General features: G+C 47.2%; 1 protein-coding gene across 1 annotated transcript in view; it reads left to right on the top strand.

Moving 5' to 3' along the window:
• The window catches only part of SHISA4 (shisa family member 4), a 93,065-nt gene that overhangs the window by 55,141 nt on the left and 20,842 nt on the right, over positions 1–17,082 (top strand). The window contains exon 3 of the mRNA XM_075335845.1: positions 13,305–13,441. Within this exon, the coding sequence (XP_075191960.1) occupies positions 13,305–13,441 (137 nt within the window). The remainder of the gene's footprint in view (positions 1–13,304; positions 13,442–17,082) is intronic.

The raw sequence follows: 17,082 nt of genomic DNA, 5'->3' as shown, positions 1-17,082 counted from the left end.
TCTCATCTGATATAGCGTTAAAAGAAAGGAGCATTAGGGGTGCTAACTGTTCTGCAAACGTCTTATAAAATTTGGCTGGGAATCCATCCGGGCCGGGACTTTTGTTACCGGGTGTGTCACGGATTACTGACAGAATGTCCTCAAGAAGAAATGGCTTCTCGAGGTCCTCAATTGTGGACTGATTAAGAGGTTGAAAGGGAGAGGGCATTGTAGGGGGCTCGTGGTCTATCTCAGGAAACCGAGGGGTCAGATTGTATAATTTGGAATAGTACGCATGGAAGGCAGAAGAGATATCAGGAGTAGCATAGAGCATCTCGTCTCTTGTATTTTTAATGCAGGGAATTAGAGTGTGGGCTTTCCCTTCCTTCAGTGCATTTGCCAATAGTCTGCCCGGCTTATCCCCGAATTCATAAAATTTCCCCCTTCCCACTTGCAACAGGCGCTGGTATGACGCATCCAACAATTTCTTGACCTGTAATCTGGCCTGCAAGAGGGCCTGTAAGGTGGTGGCTGATAAAGCTCGCTTATGAGCAAGCTCTAACCCCGAGACCCTGCGGAGGGCCTCTGTTAGATTCTGGGCTTTTTCTTTTTTAATACGGGCTCCATGTTTGATGAAAGTGCCCCTCAAGACGCACTTCAGTGCCTCCCACTTAAACGTGGGGGCTGTGTCGTCTGCCAAATGATCCTCTGAAAAATGAGTGATCGTGGTCAGCACATCAGAAACACAGAGCTCATCCATGAGCAAAGATTCATTAAGCCGCCATGTTCCCGCAGGGGCTGGGAGGGAAGGAACCTCTACCTCACAGTATACTGGGGCGTGGTCTGACCACAATATGCTGCCTATTCCAGTCTGTCGGACCCAAGGGAGAGCATTGTGCTGTATGAAGATGTAGTCTATACGACTGTAGGAGTCTTGTGAGTGCGAGTAGAAACTATAGTCTCTATCTGACGGATGTGTTATTCTCCAAGTGTCAAACAACTGGATACTTAATAGAACCCTTTTGATACGTTTGATGGTGGTGTATGAAATGCTGGACTTCCCCTTGGAGTTATCTAATGTAGGGTCCAGAGTAGCATTAAGGTCAATACAGAGAATTGCTGTACCTCTAATTAGGGGCATCGCAGTGTCGGCAAGGCTAGCCAGAAAGTCATCTTGTCTCTGGTTTGGGGCGTAAGCATTTATGATTGTGAATGTTTGGTCTCCAGCTATTAGTGAGAGGATAATATACCGTCCCGTACCGTCTGATGTGCAGTTTATAATTTGATGTGGAAGAGACTTGTGAATGGCAATCGCCACTCCCTTTGAGCGGGATTCTGGGTTATCTGAAAATAACCAGGTTTGGTAGTACTTGTTCTTTAAGATAGGGGCGTGTCCCTGTTTGAAATGCGTTTCTTGAAAACATACTATTTTCACCTTGTGCTTGTGGAAGTGGTAGAGGACCTGTGCTCTCTTCTCCGGCACGTTAAGACCCTTAGCATTGAAGGAGGCGATTGTCAGGTTGGCCATCTGTAAAAGATTGAAGTGTTATAGGTACATGAGATATAGGGACGGACTAGCCCGTCTCGGCCACCATTTGGGGAGGGAGAAGGAAGTGTGAACTGTGAAAGGCAGATGAAGAGTAAAAAGAATAGGAGTTGAAGCAGAGAAAACAGCAGGAGTATAGCTCCCGCACAATACACTAGCTGAGAACAAACGTTCCGGGGGAGCTTGTCCGCCTCACCCGGGCAAGACAGAGGGTCCCGACCTACTTGGGGGAGAAAAAGATCAGACATAACCGTTGATAGCTCCGTAGTATACTGTTAACATTAGAGATTACCATAAACACTGGCGCATATAATCAAAAGTTTGAGTAATAAGGGCCTTGGGCACTCGGCAGGTTAGAAAGTAAAGTCTATGTACTTAGCTAGTTAAAGTTTACGAAACATTGGGTAGTCCCCGATATCTTGACCTTTATCTCGGACGGCCCAATCTCCGGTCCCGAGTCTCTCTCGGGGGGAGTCCCCTTGCATGAACGGGGGATGGATTTGCGTGGGGAGGAGCTGGGCGTTCCCTTGGGACCCACGGTTGGAGCAAGGTGGTGGGCCATTGAGAGATGGAGATTGGGGGTAGACCCAGGTTTGAGGTAAAGGATGGGAGGTCTTCTGGTGACCGCATTACCCACCATCTTGAATTTTTTTGTACCGACAGAGAAAAGGGAAAACCCCAACGAAACGGGAGACCCCTTTCTCTAATGACATCCAACAAGGGTTTGAGAACCGCCCTCTGAGCTAAGGTGTGTCTCGAAAGATCCGGCATGATGCGTATTGTAGATCCATTGTACGTTAGGGACTGTTTCTTTCGAGCTGCTTGAAGGATAGCTTCCTTTGCTGCAAAATAGTGCACCCTGCATACAATGTCTCTCGGGCGGGGGTCCCCTGGGTCCGGGGGGCGTAATGCCCTGTGGGCCCTGTCAAGTTCCAGGGGGGCCCCGGGTGGTCTTTTTAGTAGATTATTAAAGATTGAAATAAGGACTGAAGGTATGTCAGGAGGGGCAATTGACTCCGGCAGACCCCTGATACGCAGGTTATTTCTTCGATTTCTATTCTCTAAGTCGTCCACATGCTGTTGGAGAGAGAATAGCTGCTTGGACTGAACCTGCAGTGTGGCTTGGACAGATTGGATGTCAGCTTGAGATGTTGTTTGTTGGTCTGCAAGGACATCCACCCTTTGGGTGAGTGAAGAAAGGTCCATCCGTAGCTGGGCAAATTCTTGCTTACATTCTGCCACTACCTGGTTGGCCAAAGCAGCTATATCATTTTTAGTGGGCATTGCTTGGAAAAGGGACCGTAGGTCTGCTAAGGATGCTGGACGCTCTTCATTTATCACATTAGTGGAGAAAGATGTTGTGGAAAAAGAGCCGATAGAGTCCTGCAAAGCTGGGTCATATAGTATTTGTGAACTTCTAGAGGTGCTTATATTTCCTCCCAAGTGTGCTACTGTGGTAATCTGTTGCGGAGGGGTCCCTGGTGCCCTGGGCCCATCGTTCCACTGACCTTTAGTGGTTGCCACCATGCTACCTCCTGGGCCCGTCGGGCTATTTTCCCTTGAGGAGCCCGTGGACCACCTCGCAGGGGGAGTATAAGGAGGGGGCCCTTGGAGGTTTCCCCCAGTCTGGTCCTGGGGCCCTTGGATGCTGTAGGATCCCCTCTGCTCCACATTAGTGCCCGTATATGGCGGTGTTATAGGGGGGGCCGTCAGGTAAATAATTGTGCCTTTTGCAAATGATGGGGGGCTGCTGTCGCCAGCCATGACTGTGCCCCTTCCCCCCTCCCCCAGTCCAGTTATCGCCTGCGGGCTGGAGATTTTGGTATGCGGTGGGGCCGGGGTGCCCGGGTTTTGTTTCCTACCTCCATCGGTGGTGCTGTTGACAACGCGGGAGACTGGTGACCGCGGGGCCCCCTCACTCTGGGAGCGCTGCTGTAATGGATGTTTCCCGAACGCCGCTCCAGAGCCTGTCTGCGTGTGTGCTGCAGGCTGAAGAGGCATTAGGCATCTGGAAGCGACCGGAGGTAAGTCGATGTTCTGCCGGCCACCGGGAAGTTCCATTCCCATCGCGGGCTGCGATGAAGGAGTAGCGGGCGGTGATGCTGCCGCTGAGGGGTCATCTTGCTGACGCTGCAGGGCCTGGTCTGGAAGCGTGCGGCGGCCATTTTGGAGTGGGGCCTGTGATTCATGTTGTCGGCCGCTCCTCCGCACATCCCCCGGCCCGTGACCGTCACTGCTATCGGTGGTCACCGCGGTTCCCCCGGGTCCCCGCGACTCCACTGTCGACCCCCGCCTCTCCACCGACGTCTTGAGGTCAGTTATCGGGTCAGCAGGCCGCGATTCTTGCTGCCTTTCCAGCTCGGGCTGCGATAGAGCGCTGGAGCCCCGTGGATTAGACAGATATGCCCCGATTTTGCCTTGAGCCATGGGGGCCTTCTTTGGGGTTCGTGCTGTGGCCTTTTTGCCCGTTAATTTGCCCATTTTGGAGTCTTGGGCCAGTGCTATGGAGTTCTGCAGAGAGGAGCTCAGAGAAGCTGCTTCCTCACTCGGCCATGTCCGGCTCCGCCCTACATCCTCTTACTTTATCTTAGTTAGTCATTAAAAGGTATCACAGCTACAAATTTTAATTTTGTTTTTCTCACTGAGAACCATCAATCAGGACCTGCCAAAGCACAGCATGCTGCATAGCAACGTCTGAAGCAGCCAGACAGGAAGATTTAAAGGTACAGTGCCGCCTGTGTGCCTGGTGAAGAGGGGGGCCCAGCCGGGGCTCAATAAAGCTAAGTAATTAACTCGGGCCCCGACCAAGCCCTCCTCCTCTCCGGGCCCCGTGCAACAGTCAAGGTTGTAATGCCCTGATGGCGGCCCTGACCTCTAAGTGAGTAACAGCAATCTGATTTCATTCTCCTACTCTGGCTGAAGCTGCCAATGCTTCGCAGCACCATCCCTTCAGCTGACAAGCTGAAAGGACTGAGTTGATGGTACGTCAAAGCTTGATCAGAGTCAGTCTGCTCAGATCAGGCTTCTCCTCTGCCTAGATCCTGCTGAAGCTTTGAAGTGCCATCCCCTCAGCTGACAAGCTTTGTGATACGCATCCTAATGATGAGCAGCACATCGCAGTGCTTGCCAGCTGAAGGAACGGAGCTCCAAAGCTTCAGCAGGATCAAGTCAGAGGAGGATGAAGCCTGACCTGAGTATGAGTGCTCAGATTGCTGTAACTCACTGAGAGGTAGTCCACCCCCACCAATGATGTCCGCTGCTCAGTTTGTCCGATTCCGGTCCCCAGATCAGAAATAGTAGGAGCTACATCACAACAGAGGAATATAGCAGCACAAATAGATGAGCTTACAGGCGCAGGGCAGGTAATAGAAGTATATTAGAAAAATGAGTTAGGTCATATGAGAGGGGGTTAAATCAGTAGTAGAAAACTGCTTCAACACATTTTCATACACAAGTAGATCCATAAATATATAGACTTTTAAAAAGATATTATTTGACTATCTATCTCTTTAATATAAGTTGATAAATAATCATCTCAGCTTTGCTAAAAAGTATTTTTAGCCAGATGGAATTAAGGCTATGTGCCCACATTGCATTTTTATGTGCAGAAAATCTGCACATAAAAACACATGTTTTGGCAGGAAAAAAACAACTGAAAAAACACGCATTTTTTATTGCTCGTTTTTTCACATGCTTTTTCCATGCTTTTTTTGTGTGCGTTTTTTAATCATGGCGCTTGTGGGGGTTCCTACGCTGCACCCCCGCGGTCGCCCCTGGGTCACTGGCTGATCTTACAACTGGATCCCAGCACTCTCTGCTTGGAGCGGTGCTCGCACCGCTTCCGGCACTTTAACTCCCTGAATGCTGCAATCAATGCGATCGCAGCATTCAGGAGGCAGGGAGAAGAATGGCTTACCTCTCCCTGGCGATCGGCTCCCTGTAATGCGATTACAGGGACCTGATTGCTGCCATGGTAACTTTGGTTCGTCACCATGATGATCCTGGGTTACTGGGGTACGGGTCGCCTCATAGACCAGGGCACCTTCGTCACCATATTTCCCTATAGCAAAGTCCTGTGGTAAAGACCGTGAGATGAGAAAATGTTTGCTGACACTGGCTATGTGGCCTAAGTGCAGGGAACCCCGGTGACATCACAAGGTGAACCGAGTTCATGCCGGCGGATCTGCAGGAAACCGCGGTGATCCGCTGACATGAACTCAATTCACCTTATGACGTCACCGGGCTTCCAAGCACCTAGGTCCTGCAGTAAAGACCGCGAGATGAGAAAATGTTTGCTGACACTGGCTATGTGGCCTAGGTGCAGGGAACCCTGATGACCAGGGCTGTGGAGTCTGAGTCGGAGCTCATTTTGGTATAAAATGCACCGACTCCGACTCCTAAAATATATAATAAATTGGGGACAGTAGTGCAATGCAGAATGTGCTGAATATTTTACTAAATAATAACATTTAGTATAATGCTTATATTTAAGTGAAAAATGTATTGTAGTGCAATGTGAACATTAGACATTTAATATATTTAGATAGAACATAAAATATATGTATTGGAATTCAACTTTAGAACACAAAAAACTAATAAATTGTAAATATGTAATACAATATGTAATATATATATATTAAATATATACATACACACAAGATATATATGTAATCTACTGTATATTACATAGTGTATTACATATTTACAATTTATTACAGTTTGTGTTCTAAAGTTGAATTCCAATAAATATATTTTATGTTCTATCCAAATATCTTGATTATTGTATCATAAAAATTATTAAATATCTGATGTTCACATGCACATGTTCATGTACTACAATAAATTTTTCACCTAACTATAAGTAATATATGTAGGAGTCTGGGTCGGTGCAAGAGAAATTGAGGAGTCGGAGTCGAAGTTTTGGTTTACTGACTCCACAGCCCTGCTGATGACGTCACAAGGTGAACCGAGTTCATGCTGGCGGATCTGCAGGAAACCCCGTTGTTCCACCGGCATGAACTCGATTCACCTTGTGATGTCACCGGAGTTCTCTGCACCAAGGTCCCACGGTAAAGACCCCGAGTTGAGGAAAAGGCTACAGGGAACCCAGTGATGTCAGAAAAAGCACATAAAAACGCACAAAAGTGTGCATTGCACATGCGTTTTTTCTTGCGTTTTTCACTGACTCCATTGAAGTCAATTGGTGAAAAAAGCAGAAAAAAACGCAGAAACAATTGACATGCTGCTTCTTTTTTCAGCAACAAAAACTGCAAGGAAAAAAGAAGCAGTGTGTGCACAGCAAGTCACAATTCTCAGACTTTGCTGGGATTCTTTTTACTTGCTTTTATTGGTTAAAAGAAGCAAGAAAAAAAAGCATGAAAAAAAGCAACATGGGCACAAGGCCTAATTTATGGTGCAAAAATTGCTAATATTCATACATGTCAAAAATGCTTAGCTTTCAGATTTTTAGAAATTTTGGCATAACAACCGTGTTTCCCCAGAAAATAAGACTGGGCCTTATATTATTTTTTGGTCTGAAGAATGTGCTAGGGTTATTTTTAGGAGATGTCTTCTATTTTTCCATGAACAACTTCGGTATCCACATTTATTTTTTAACAACATATTAACATTTATTCACAGATGAGGTATAGCCATGAATAAGTTATAAAGTACTCTTCTTGTTTTTAATCTTTTGTGATCTTTGCTACAAGTATTAAAGTTATCTTTTTATAATTTATTCATGGCTATACATAATGTGATGAATATTCAGGGTTATTACAGTAATTTATATGTTCATACCTTTCCTTATTTGTTATATGTAGTACCATCTACTGGCTAATTGATATACAGTATTTATATTTTCATTTCCATTTTTTAGTTTATTATTCCCTATCTACTGTCACCCCCAAAAGAAAGCAGACAGCCCAGAAAAAAATTGCATTTACCAGACCTTTTAAACAATAGAGTTCACAAGTGAATGGGCTCTATCATACCAATCTGCATCACTGTCAGGTCTCCCTGCATCCCACAGCAGATAGCTCCCCCTGCTGGCCGTAAGCAGTATCATTCACTCGTAGCTAGTGAGAGCAGAGTGATACTGGTACTCTATGTGTGTGTGACAGCGGAGTGACACTGGTATCCATTCTGTGTGTGAGAGGTGCAGTGCAATGCAGCTGGAACAGCCAGGGACTTGACAGCAACGCAGAGCCCTATGTGAGAGCCCATCCACAGTTGATACTTGCCAGCTGTAATTGTTTAGGGTTTGGTGAGTGCAATTTTTCTTTTGGGTGTGTCTGTTTTATTTTTGGGGTTGTCTATTTTCTTTAATGAAGTGTTATTCTGTATTCTTTAACTTTTTTGCTGCCTGGATACTTTCTTATTGAATTGCAACTAGGGCATGTTTTTGGAGTAGGGCTTATATTTTAAGCCTTACACCAAATAGGCTGAAAATTCCTGCAAGGGCTTACTTTCTGGGTAGGTTTTATTTTCAGGGAAAACATGGTACCTAGAAATTTCTTCACGACTTCTCCAAAAGAACCCCTAAAGCCCTTTTCTCAACAGCTTTCATGTTTGTTTCAAACACATCGTCCTTCATGAGATTCCGAATGTCCAGACCCAGTTTTGCTTCGAACAGTCCCTGAAACTTGGTACACAGATACTGAAAAGTATCTCCTTCTCTCGGTAGAGCTTTCACAAACTGTTTCAGCAATCCAAGCTTAATTTGGAGTGTTGACAGGAGATCTTTAGTGGAATCAGCTAAATTTTCCGCAAGTATGTTCTTTTTAATCCAATCAATTTTTATTGTAGGAAGTTACATTACAAAAAAAGGAGAAATTCAGGTATCATGGGCAATAATACACAAAGAAAACAACGCTGTAACATGTGGTAGTGTCACCTTTGATTATGATTCACATTTCCTGTCACACCACCACATCACCAATCATGTCTGATGCAAGTTGCAACTTTTTTAGGTTAATCAATACCCAATACGTATAGAATCAACCTACCAATTTACTCTTTAATCCTCAAAATGAGGGATCCAAACAACCAGAACCAGAGAGTAAGAAAGGAAGATAAGAAAGGGGAGGGGAGAGAGAGGTGGGGGAGAGGGGGAGAACCATGGATGGTTGCAAGGAGGCAACCAGGGAGGGGGAGGGGGGAGGGAGGGAATTGGATGGCGTTTTGGGGTAGCCCGAGCAGTAACAACAACAGAGATTTAAACACCTTGACTAGTGACATGTGGTATGGGTGAACTCCCTGCGTAACACACACTTTGAGCCTATTTGACCCGTTTTTAATTATCAACAGTTTGCCCTGGAAACAGATGCCTGACAGGGGATGCATATACAGAGTTTAACCACGTGTCCCAAATCTGAAGTATTTTGTTTTTGGCGCGGATGGAGTGAGCCAGACAGAACTCGTATTGGCATTGGAGATTAATTCGGTTATATAGTTCAACTAATGTAGGCGTCTTTGGGGATTTCCAGTGCAAACTTATGCAATATCTGGCAGCTACTAGAATGTGAACTAATAAACCCCTGGATTCCCAAGAGAACTCCTCTATACCCACGTTTAGCACTGCCAGAGCCGGATTCGGATTAATACGATTGCCTGTCAGCTCACCCATCAGGCCAAACACCTCCAACCAGAACGAGAAAACCTTGGGACACGCCCACCAGCAGTGACCAAGAGTACCCCTTTGGAGGCAGCCCTTCCAACAATGTGGCGAATAATTTGGGAGGAACTGTGCTAAGTTGGCTGGGGACCGATACCATCGCAGGTGTACTTTTTTCAGTTGCTCCAGATGATTCGCAAGTATGTTCTTGATTCCAGGTTGAAAGATGTTCTCTTTGGCCAATTATTTTAGCTCCACTAATATCGCCAGTCCCATTCACACAAAAAGCATAATTTGTGTATTCTCCTTGTCGCCCAAGGAACAAAGAAAACGTTCAGATCACAACATATTTACATCTTTGATCCTCGTAGTTAAGTTTCTTGAGACTAAAGTCTAAATTCTTATAGCTTTCCTTCAAGTGCACAGAATGCCCTATAGGCACTGAAGCACACTTGCTGCCATTGTACAGTAGCTCAACTTTCAGACTTTTTTTTTTGATGGATCAATAAAGTGCACCCACTTGAGAAAAGGAATTCCTTTTCTCTGCTTCTGTACCATGAAAAACAGATACCGGGTGCTAGCAGGTTCTTTTCATTTAATCTAAAGCCTAAAAGTTCTGCAGAATGTTTAGGAAGGTCCAAGTTCCTGACTAAATAATTTCATATGAGCTATGAAATAATCTGTGGCTTGTAATTAGTGTTGAGCGAGTAGTTAACTGTTCGTATGCTGTTAGCGAGTACTGTCCGCTACTCACATATTTGTTACGAGTGGCGGGCGCAATGTAAGTTAATGGGAAATACTCACTAAGTAGCGAGTAACCCGAAAGCCGTAATTTCCATGTGAGTAGCGAATAGTACGGCTTTCGGGTGACTCGCTACTTAGCGAGTATATCCCATTGACTTACATTGTGCCCGCTACTTGTAATGAATATGTGAGTAGCGGTCAGTACTCGCTAATAGCATAGTGAATACGAAGAGTCAACTACTCGCTCAACACTACTTGTAATGGCACCAAAATCATCCTCCAAAAGTCGCACAAAGGGGTCAAAGTATGGTGCAAGAAAAAGCCTATGGAGTCAGTGTTTGTGAAAAACTGTATGTGTCAATTTTTTTTTCAATATTTTTACTGAGTTCAGTGATCAAAAGTATAAGGCTGGTTTCACACTACGTCTTTTTAACATCCGTCCTTAACGTTATTTTAGCGGACAAGCGGATCCAGTGCAAATGCGTTTTCATTTCAATGCATTTGCAATGGACTCGCGTTAACATCCGTTCACCTGCGTTTGCCTGCGTTATAGTGCGGATCCAGTGACTTGCAGTTTTTTAACATGTTTCAAAAACGCTACTTGTAGCGTTTTTGAGCTCCGTCCAAATACTGCAAATTGCTGGATCCTGACTATAACGCACGCAAACGCAGGTGAAAGCTGGCATGCTGATAGACAGGATCCTGCTTTTGTACTGAGCATGCCCAGAAAGTACTGAGCATGCCCAGAACCAGTCTCGCGTGATCTGTCTATCTCTCTACTCCCTCCCTCACCCTCTCTCTCTCTATCTCTGTCTTTCCCCCTTCCTCCCTCCCTCCCTCTCCCCCACCTGAGAGCTGCGGACACTCGTAACCAAGGTAAATATCGCGTAACCACTTCTCTTAGTTACCCGATGTTTACGTTGGTTACGCGTGCAGGCAGCCCTGCTCCTAGCAGCTGCAGACACTCGTAACCAAGATAAATATCGGGTATCCAAGGCCGATGTTTACCTTGGTTACCAGCGTCTGCAGCTGTCAGAAGCCTCCTCCCAGTCTAGCTCCCCTCACTCCCGATCACATGACTCCAGTGCCCGCCCCTAAACATCCAGTGCAGGATCCTGCAAAATTAGGCTACTTTCACACTTGCGTTGAACGGTATCCGTTGCATTGCGTTGTGTAACGGATGCAACGGATGTGTTGCATATAGTGACACAACGGATGCAACGGATGCTGCAAAACAACGCAATTCGTTTTGATTTTTTTTTTTTTTTTTTTCCCGGTTTTACCAGCGGCAGACTATAGTGAACGATCAGCTGATCGTTCCCTGCAGCCGGCCGCTGGGTGATCAGCTGATTGCTCCCAGTAGCCGGCCGCCGGGTGATCAGCTGATCGCTCCCGCCCGCCGGGTGATCAGCTGATCGCTCCCGGCTGCCGGGTGATCAGCTGATTGCTCCCTGCAGCCGGCTGCCGGGTGATCAGCTGATCGCTCCCGCCCGCCGGGTGATCAGCTGATCGCTCCCGGCTGCCGGGTGATCAGCTGATCGCTCCCTGCAGCCGGCTGCCGGGTGATCAGCTGATCGCTCCCGGCCGCCGGGTGATCAGCTGATCGCTCCCTGCAGCCGGCCGCCGGGTGATCAGCTGATCGCTGTCACTTGCCGGCGCCCGGGCATGCCGGCGGGCGGGCGCTCAGCTGAGCGCTGTGACTTGCCGGCGGCCGGGCATGCTGGTGGCCGGTCATTCAGCTGAGCGCTGTCGCTTGCCGACGGCCGGGCGCTCAGCTGAACGTTCGGCCACCGCGAGCCAAAATAAAGTTTGATTTAAAAAAAAAAAAAAAAAGAGCATGCGCAGTGAAATCCAGAGGATTCCGCTGCTCAAAATTACGTTACATGCTGCGTTCCTCCCGCTGGGCGGAAGCAACGGAGCGTCGCCCAGCGGAAGCAACGCAGCTCCTTTTGGTACAATCCGTCAACCATACAAGTCTATGGGAAACAGCGGAATCCGTTAACGGATTCCGCTGTTTCCCAAAAGGGCGGATTGTAACGGAAGGAAAATAACGCAAGTGTGAAAGTACCCTAACATATGCGTTTGCATACGTTATTTGCTGTAAAAGCAGGATCCGTACTTCCGCTAAAATAACGTTTTCAGCGGATGTTAAAAAGACGTAGTGTGAAACTAGCCTAACTGCTGGGGGCAGAGGTAGCTCAATTGCAGCAGTATAAGGCTATGTGCGCACGTGTGCATATTGCATGCAGTTAGGCTGCGTTCTGCATTGCAGCGTAACTGCATGCGTCCTGCGTCCCCAGCACAATCTATGAAGATTGTGCATGAGACGTGCGCACGTGGCGTATTAGAAAGCAGTGATTCGGCTGCTGCCCGAAGTCTGCGTTCTAAGAAGTGATTTGTCACTTCTTTTGTGCGTTTTGCATGCTGTCTATAAGGAGAGGCAGCATGCAGCGCGCATGAATTCTGCAGGCACCAGGCGCTTCAGAACGGAGCTTTTCAGCTGCGCTCTGAAGCGGACCTTTTGTGTGCGGTGCAGAGCGCACACGTGCGCACATAGCCTAACACCTTAGATGCTGCAGTCAATAGTGACAGCAGCATCTAAGGCTGCTTTCACATTACGTTTTTTTAGCATGCGTCATGAACGTTTTTTGCTGCAAAAGCAGATCCTGTTTTTGCAGAGAAAAACGCATGTGTTATTTTGTAGGATCCGGTCACTTGAAGTTTATGGGCGGGCATTGGAGTCATGTGATCGGGAGTGAGGGGAACTGAACATGAGACTGGGAGCCGGCTTCTGACAGCTGTGGTACGCTGTAACCAAGGTAAATATCGGGTAACTAAGTGAAGTGCTTTGCTTGAATACCCGATATTTACCTTGGTTACGAGCGTCCGCCGCTCTTAGGTGGGGGGAGAGGGAGGGGGAGAGAGACTGATCACGACAGGCTGGTTTCTGGGCATGCTCAGTAGAGCAAGCAGGATCCTGTCTATCAGCATGCCAGCGTTCACATACGTTTGCATGCTGTTTAGTCAGGATCCAGCGATTTGCAGTATTTGGAAACAGCTCAAAAACGCTACAAGTAGCATTTTTGAAAAAAGTTAAAAAAACTGCAAGTCGCTGGATCCTCACTATAACGCATGTGAACGCATGTTGACGCGAGTCCATTGCAAATGCATTGAAATGAGAACGCATTTGCACTGGATCCGTTTTTGCGTTAAACGTTCAGGACGCATGTTAAAAAAACGTAGTGTGAAAGCAGCCTAAGTGGTTGGGGCTGGGGCATTCAGCCAACCCTTAATTTTCACAGCTCGTTCATGAGGTGCTTATTGGTTGTCATTGCAGCTTACAGTCTAGTGAAGACATGGTATCTTTGTACATTTCTCTTGCATTCTGATATTCCAAACTAACAAGATTTTTTTTCCTAGTAGCCCAAAGACAATAGCTGGAATTGGCTTTGCTGTGGTTCTCTTCTTTGTGGTGATTGTCACACTCATTTGCTGCTTCATGTGTTCTTGCTGCTATTTGTACAAACGGCGTCACCAGCGAGGAACCCCATACTATGGTGAGTCTGATCTGAACTGTTCACCACAGTCATCAAATGTCTTTAGCTAAGTTAAAACAAGTACAGTAATATTTGTTTCTCTTCATTATTAGGGTAGAGACTAGATTAAGAATATCTATGGAGTTTGATCAGTACTGCGATACTAATGATTCCTACTGGATACTGCAGATCAGCTTCTATTATTGGACTAGGAATGGATCTGCAATACCCAGTGGTTGCCACTAAGGCCCCTTTCACACATCAGCCTTTTGCCATCAGTCACAATCCGATGGCTAGACGGATCCGTCGCAGATTGTGGAAAAACTAATGCGACGGATGCGTCGAAAAAACGGATCCGTCGCATCATAAATACAGTGTTTTCACACCCCATCTGAGCATGCTCAGTTAAAAAAACAGAATCCGTCGTCATTTGATGGATTATGACGGATCCTGTGCCCATAGGCTTCTATTCCACCAAATGACGGACGGCGACGGATCCGTTGCCATTAGTTTTTTCGACATAGACAAAAAACTTTATTTTTTCCGTTGTCTCCATCCGACGGACAAACAATTTTCGACGGATCCGTCGAACGACGGAAGAAACGTGAGGCCATCTGTCACAATCTGTCGCTAATAAAAGTCTATGAGAAAAAAACGGATCCATCGGCATCAGTCACTGGATGCGTTTTTTTCTAAATTTGACGGATTGCGGCTAATGGCAAAAAACTGAGATGTGAAAGGGGCCTTAGGCAGTATCACTGAAGGGTGTTCCATTCTGTACATTATTTACATACGGCTTCTGCTTTGGGGGTCAGGTGTTAATGTGGATGTGATAACCAGACCTGGGGTCAGAGTGGGTTTTACAGAAACAAAATAAAGCAAGAACTCAGCTCACCTGTAGACCCAATCACAGACAATACATGGAAACTTTGAGTACGAGAAGACAAAAATGCAAGAAAGGAAAGAAAATCCAGCATCCGGATTCTAATGGGTATACAAAGGGTCGTCTTTATTGCTAAGTGCACGTTTGCCATTTTTTTACCTTTTGTCTGATGTGCATTGAGGTTGTTTTTAATTTTCAATAAAAAAAAATTACACTTTTTTGTCACCCATTAGGATCCGGATTTTTAATTTTCTTTCTTTTTTATTTTATAGAAAATTTATAAGATCCTAGACAAATTTAAAAGTAATATACAAAACAAAGTAAAACTTGTGGATGATATATGTACAAAAATCAATTCCTTTACAAAAAAAAAACATGTTTAAACAACATATATACTGTACCAGACATATAAAAAATTAAAAACAAGAAGGGCAAGGAAACAGGATATAATGTTGAAATACTCAAAAAAAAATGTAAAATGAGCAAATAGATAATAAAAGTCAGAAGTTAATGCTTCCTGAATAATGACACATGTGAATAATGACAATACAAGTCACTTTCATCGATACCTAACAGTACATCGTATTTTCTGAAAGGTTTATGTCCCTTACCTTATCTCGTACTCTTGTACTTTTCCACCTTCCAACATGGGTGACGTTGTGCACCACTCTGTGCATGTCTGTGATTCCCTCCCTGACGTGACAGGCTTCACTTTGTGTCACGGACGGCAACTTCAGTGACCCAGTCCTTCCGGCCTTGTCAGGGAGGTATCCGTATTGTGTGCGGAGCAGTGCCCGGTAAGATGATGCCACCCTTTATTAGGCAATTACATGCAGTCATCCTCTGGCATATGGACCTCCCACTCCCTGAGGAAGCCTACTGTATGTCCAAAGTCGTGGAGTGAGTGGCGTAGGAACAGCCCACCTTCATCTTGTGATTGGGTCTGTAATTACTTCCTTGCCTTGAATTTTTTAACATTTCACTTTGCATGGCTTTATATATAACACTAGAAGGTGGCCCGATTCTACGCATCGGGTATTCTAGAATTTACGTATTGTGTAGTTCATGTATGATTTTTGTTATATATATATATATATATATATATAGATGTTGTTGTGTGTAGTTACCAAGTGATTGTGTAGGGCGCTGTACATGTTCTGGGTGTGGCGGGGGGGTGAGAGCGGTGTTGTATGTGTGTTGCGTTGTTTGTGGAGCGCTGTGTGTCTGTAGCGTTGTGTGTGTGTGTGTGTTGTGCGGTTTGTGTGTGTGTGGTGTGTTTTGGGGGGAGGTATGTTTTGAGCAATGTGTGTGTTGTGCGGTATGTGCGTATATTTGTGTGTGCTGCGGTGTTTGTGTGTTGGGTGTTGTGTGTGTGTGCAGCGTTGTCTGTGTGTGTGGGTGTCTGTGTAGGGCGTTGTTTGTGGTTCCCAGTGTGTGTGTGTGTTGTGCAGTGCGCGTGTGTGTGTGTGTGTGTGTTGGGGGGAGGTGTACACCCCCCATCGTGCTCCATCCCCCATGCTGCGCACCCCCCATCGTGCTCCATCCGCCATGCTGCGCACTCCCAAACGTGCTCCACCCGCCATGCTGCGCACTCCCAAACGTGCTCCATCCGCCATGCTGCGCACTCCCAAACGTGCTCCATCCGCCATGCTGCGCACTCCCAAACGTGGTCCATCCGCCATGCTGCGCACTCCCAAACGTGCTCCATCCGCCATGCTGCGCACTCCCCAACGTGCTCCATCCGCCATACTGCGCACTACCAAACGTGCTCCATCCGCCATACTGCGCACTCCCCATCGTGCACCATCCGGCATGCTGCGCACTCCCAAACGTGCTCCATCCGCCATGCTGCGCACTCCCAAACGTGCTCCATCCGCCATGCTGCGCACTCCCAAACGTGCTCCATCCGCCATGCTGCGCACTCCCAAACGTGGTCCATCCGCCATGCTGCGCACTCCCAAACGTGGTCCATCCGCTATGCTGCGCACTCCCAAACGTGGTCCATCCGCCATGCTGCGCACTCCCAAACGTGCTCCATCCGCCATGCTGCGCACTCCCAAACGTGCTCCATCCGCCATGCTGCGCACTCCCAAACGTGCTCCATCTGCCATGCTGCTCACTCCCAAACGTGCTCCATCCGCCATGCTGCGCACTCCCAAACGTGCTCCATCCTCCATGCTGCGCACTCCCAAACGTGGTCCATCCGCCATGCTGCGCACTCCCAAACGTGCTCCATCCCCCATGCTGCGCACTCCCCATCGTGCTCCATCCCCCATGCTGCGCACCCCCCATCGTGCTCCATTCCCTATGCTGCACCAGCATCAGCCTCTCTGCCCGCAGTATCAGCCTCTCTGCCCGCAGCATCAGCCTCTCTGCACACAGCATCAGCCTCTCTCCTCCCAGCATCAGCCTCTCTCCTCCCAGCATCAGCCTCTCTCCTCCCAGCATCAGCCTCTCTCCTCACAGCATCAGCCTTTTCTGTCCCTAGCATCAGCCTCTCTCCTCCCAGCCTACCCCAGCCTCAGCCTCCCTCAGCATCAGCCTCTCTTCTCTCAGCCTCCCCCTCCCAGCCTTCCCCAGGATCAGCCTCTCTCATCCCAGCATCAGCCTCTCTCCTCCCAGCATCAGCCTCTCCTCTCTGTCCCCAGCATCAGCCTCTCTCCTCCCAGCCTTCCCCAGAATCAGCCTCTCTCCTCCCAGCCTCTCTCTCTTCCCAGCCTCCCCCAGCATCAGCCTCCCCCAGCATCAGCCTCTCTCCTTCCAGCCTCCCCCAGCATCA

The sequence above is a fragment of the Anomaloglossus baeobatrachus genome, chromosome 2 (assembly GCF_048569485.1).
Source record: "Anomaloglossus baeobatrachus isolate aAnoBae1 chromosome 2, aAnoBae1.hap1, whole genome shotgun sequence".
NCBI lineage: Eukaryota > Metazoa > Chordata > Amphibia > Anura > Aromobatidae > Anomaloglossus > Anomaloglossus baeobatrachus.
The sequence above is the reverse complement of the archived record's forward strand: the minus strand, read 5'-3'. Positions and strand labels throughout refer to the sequence as shown.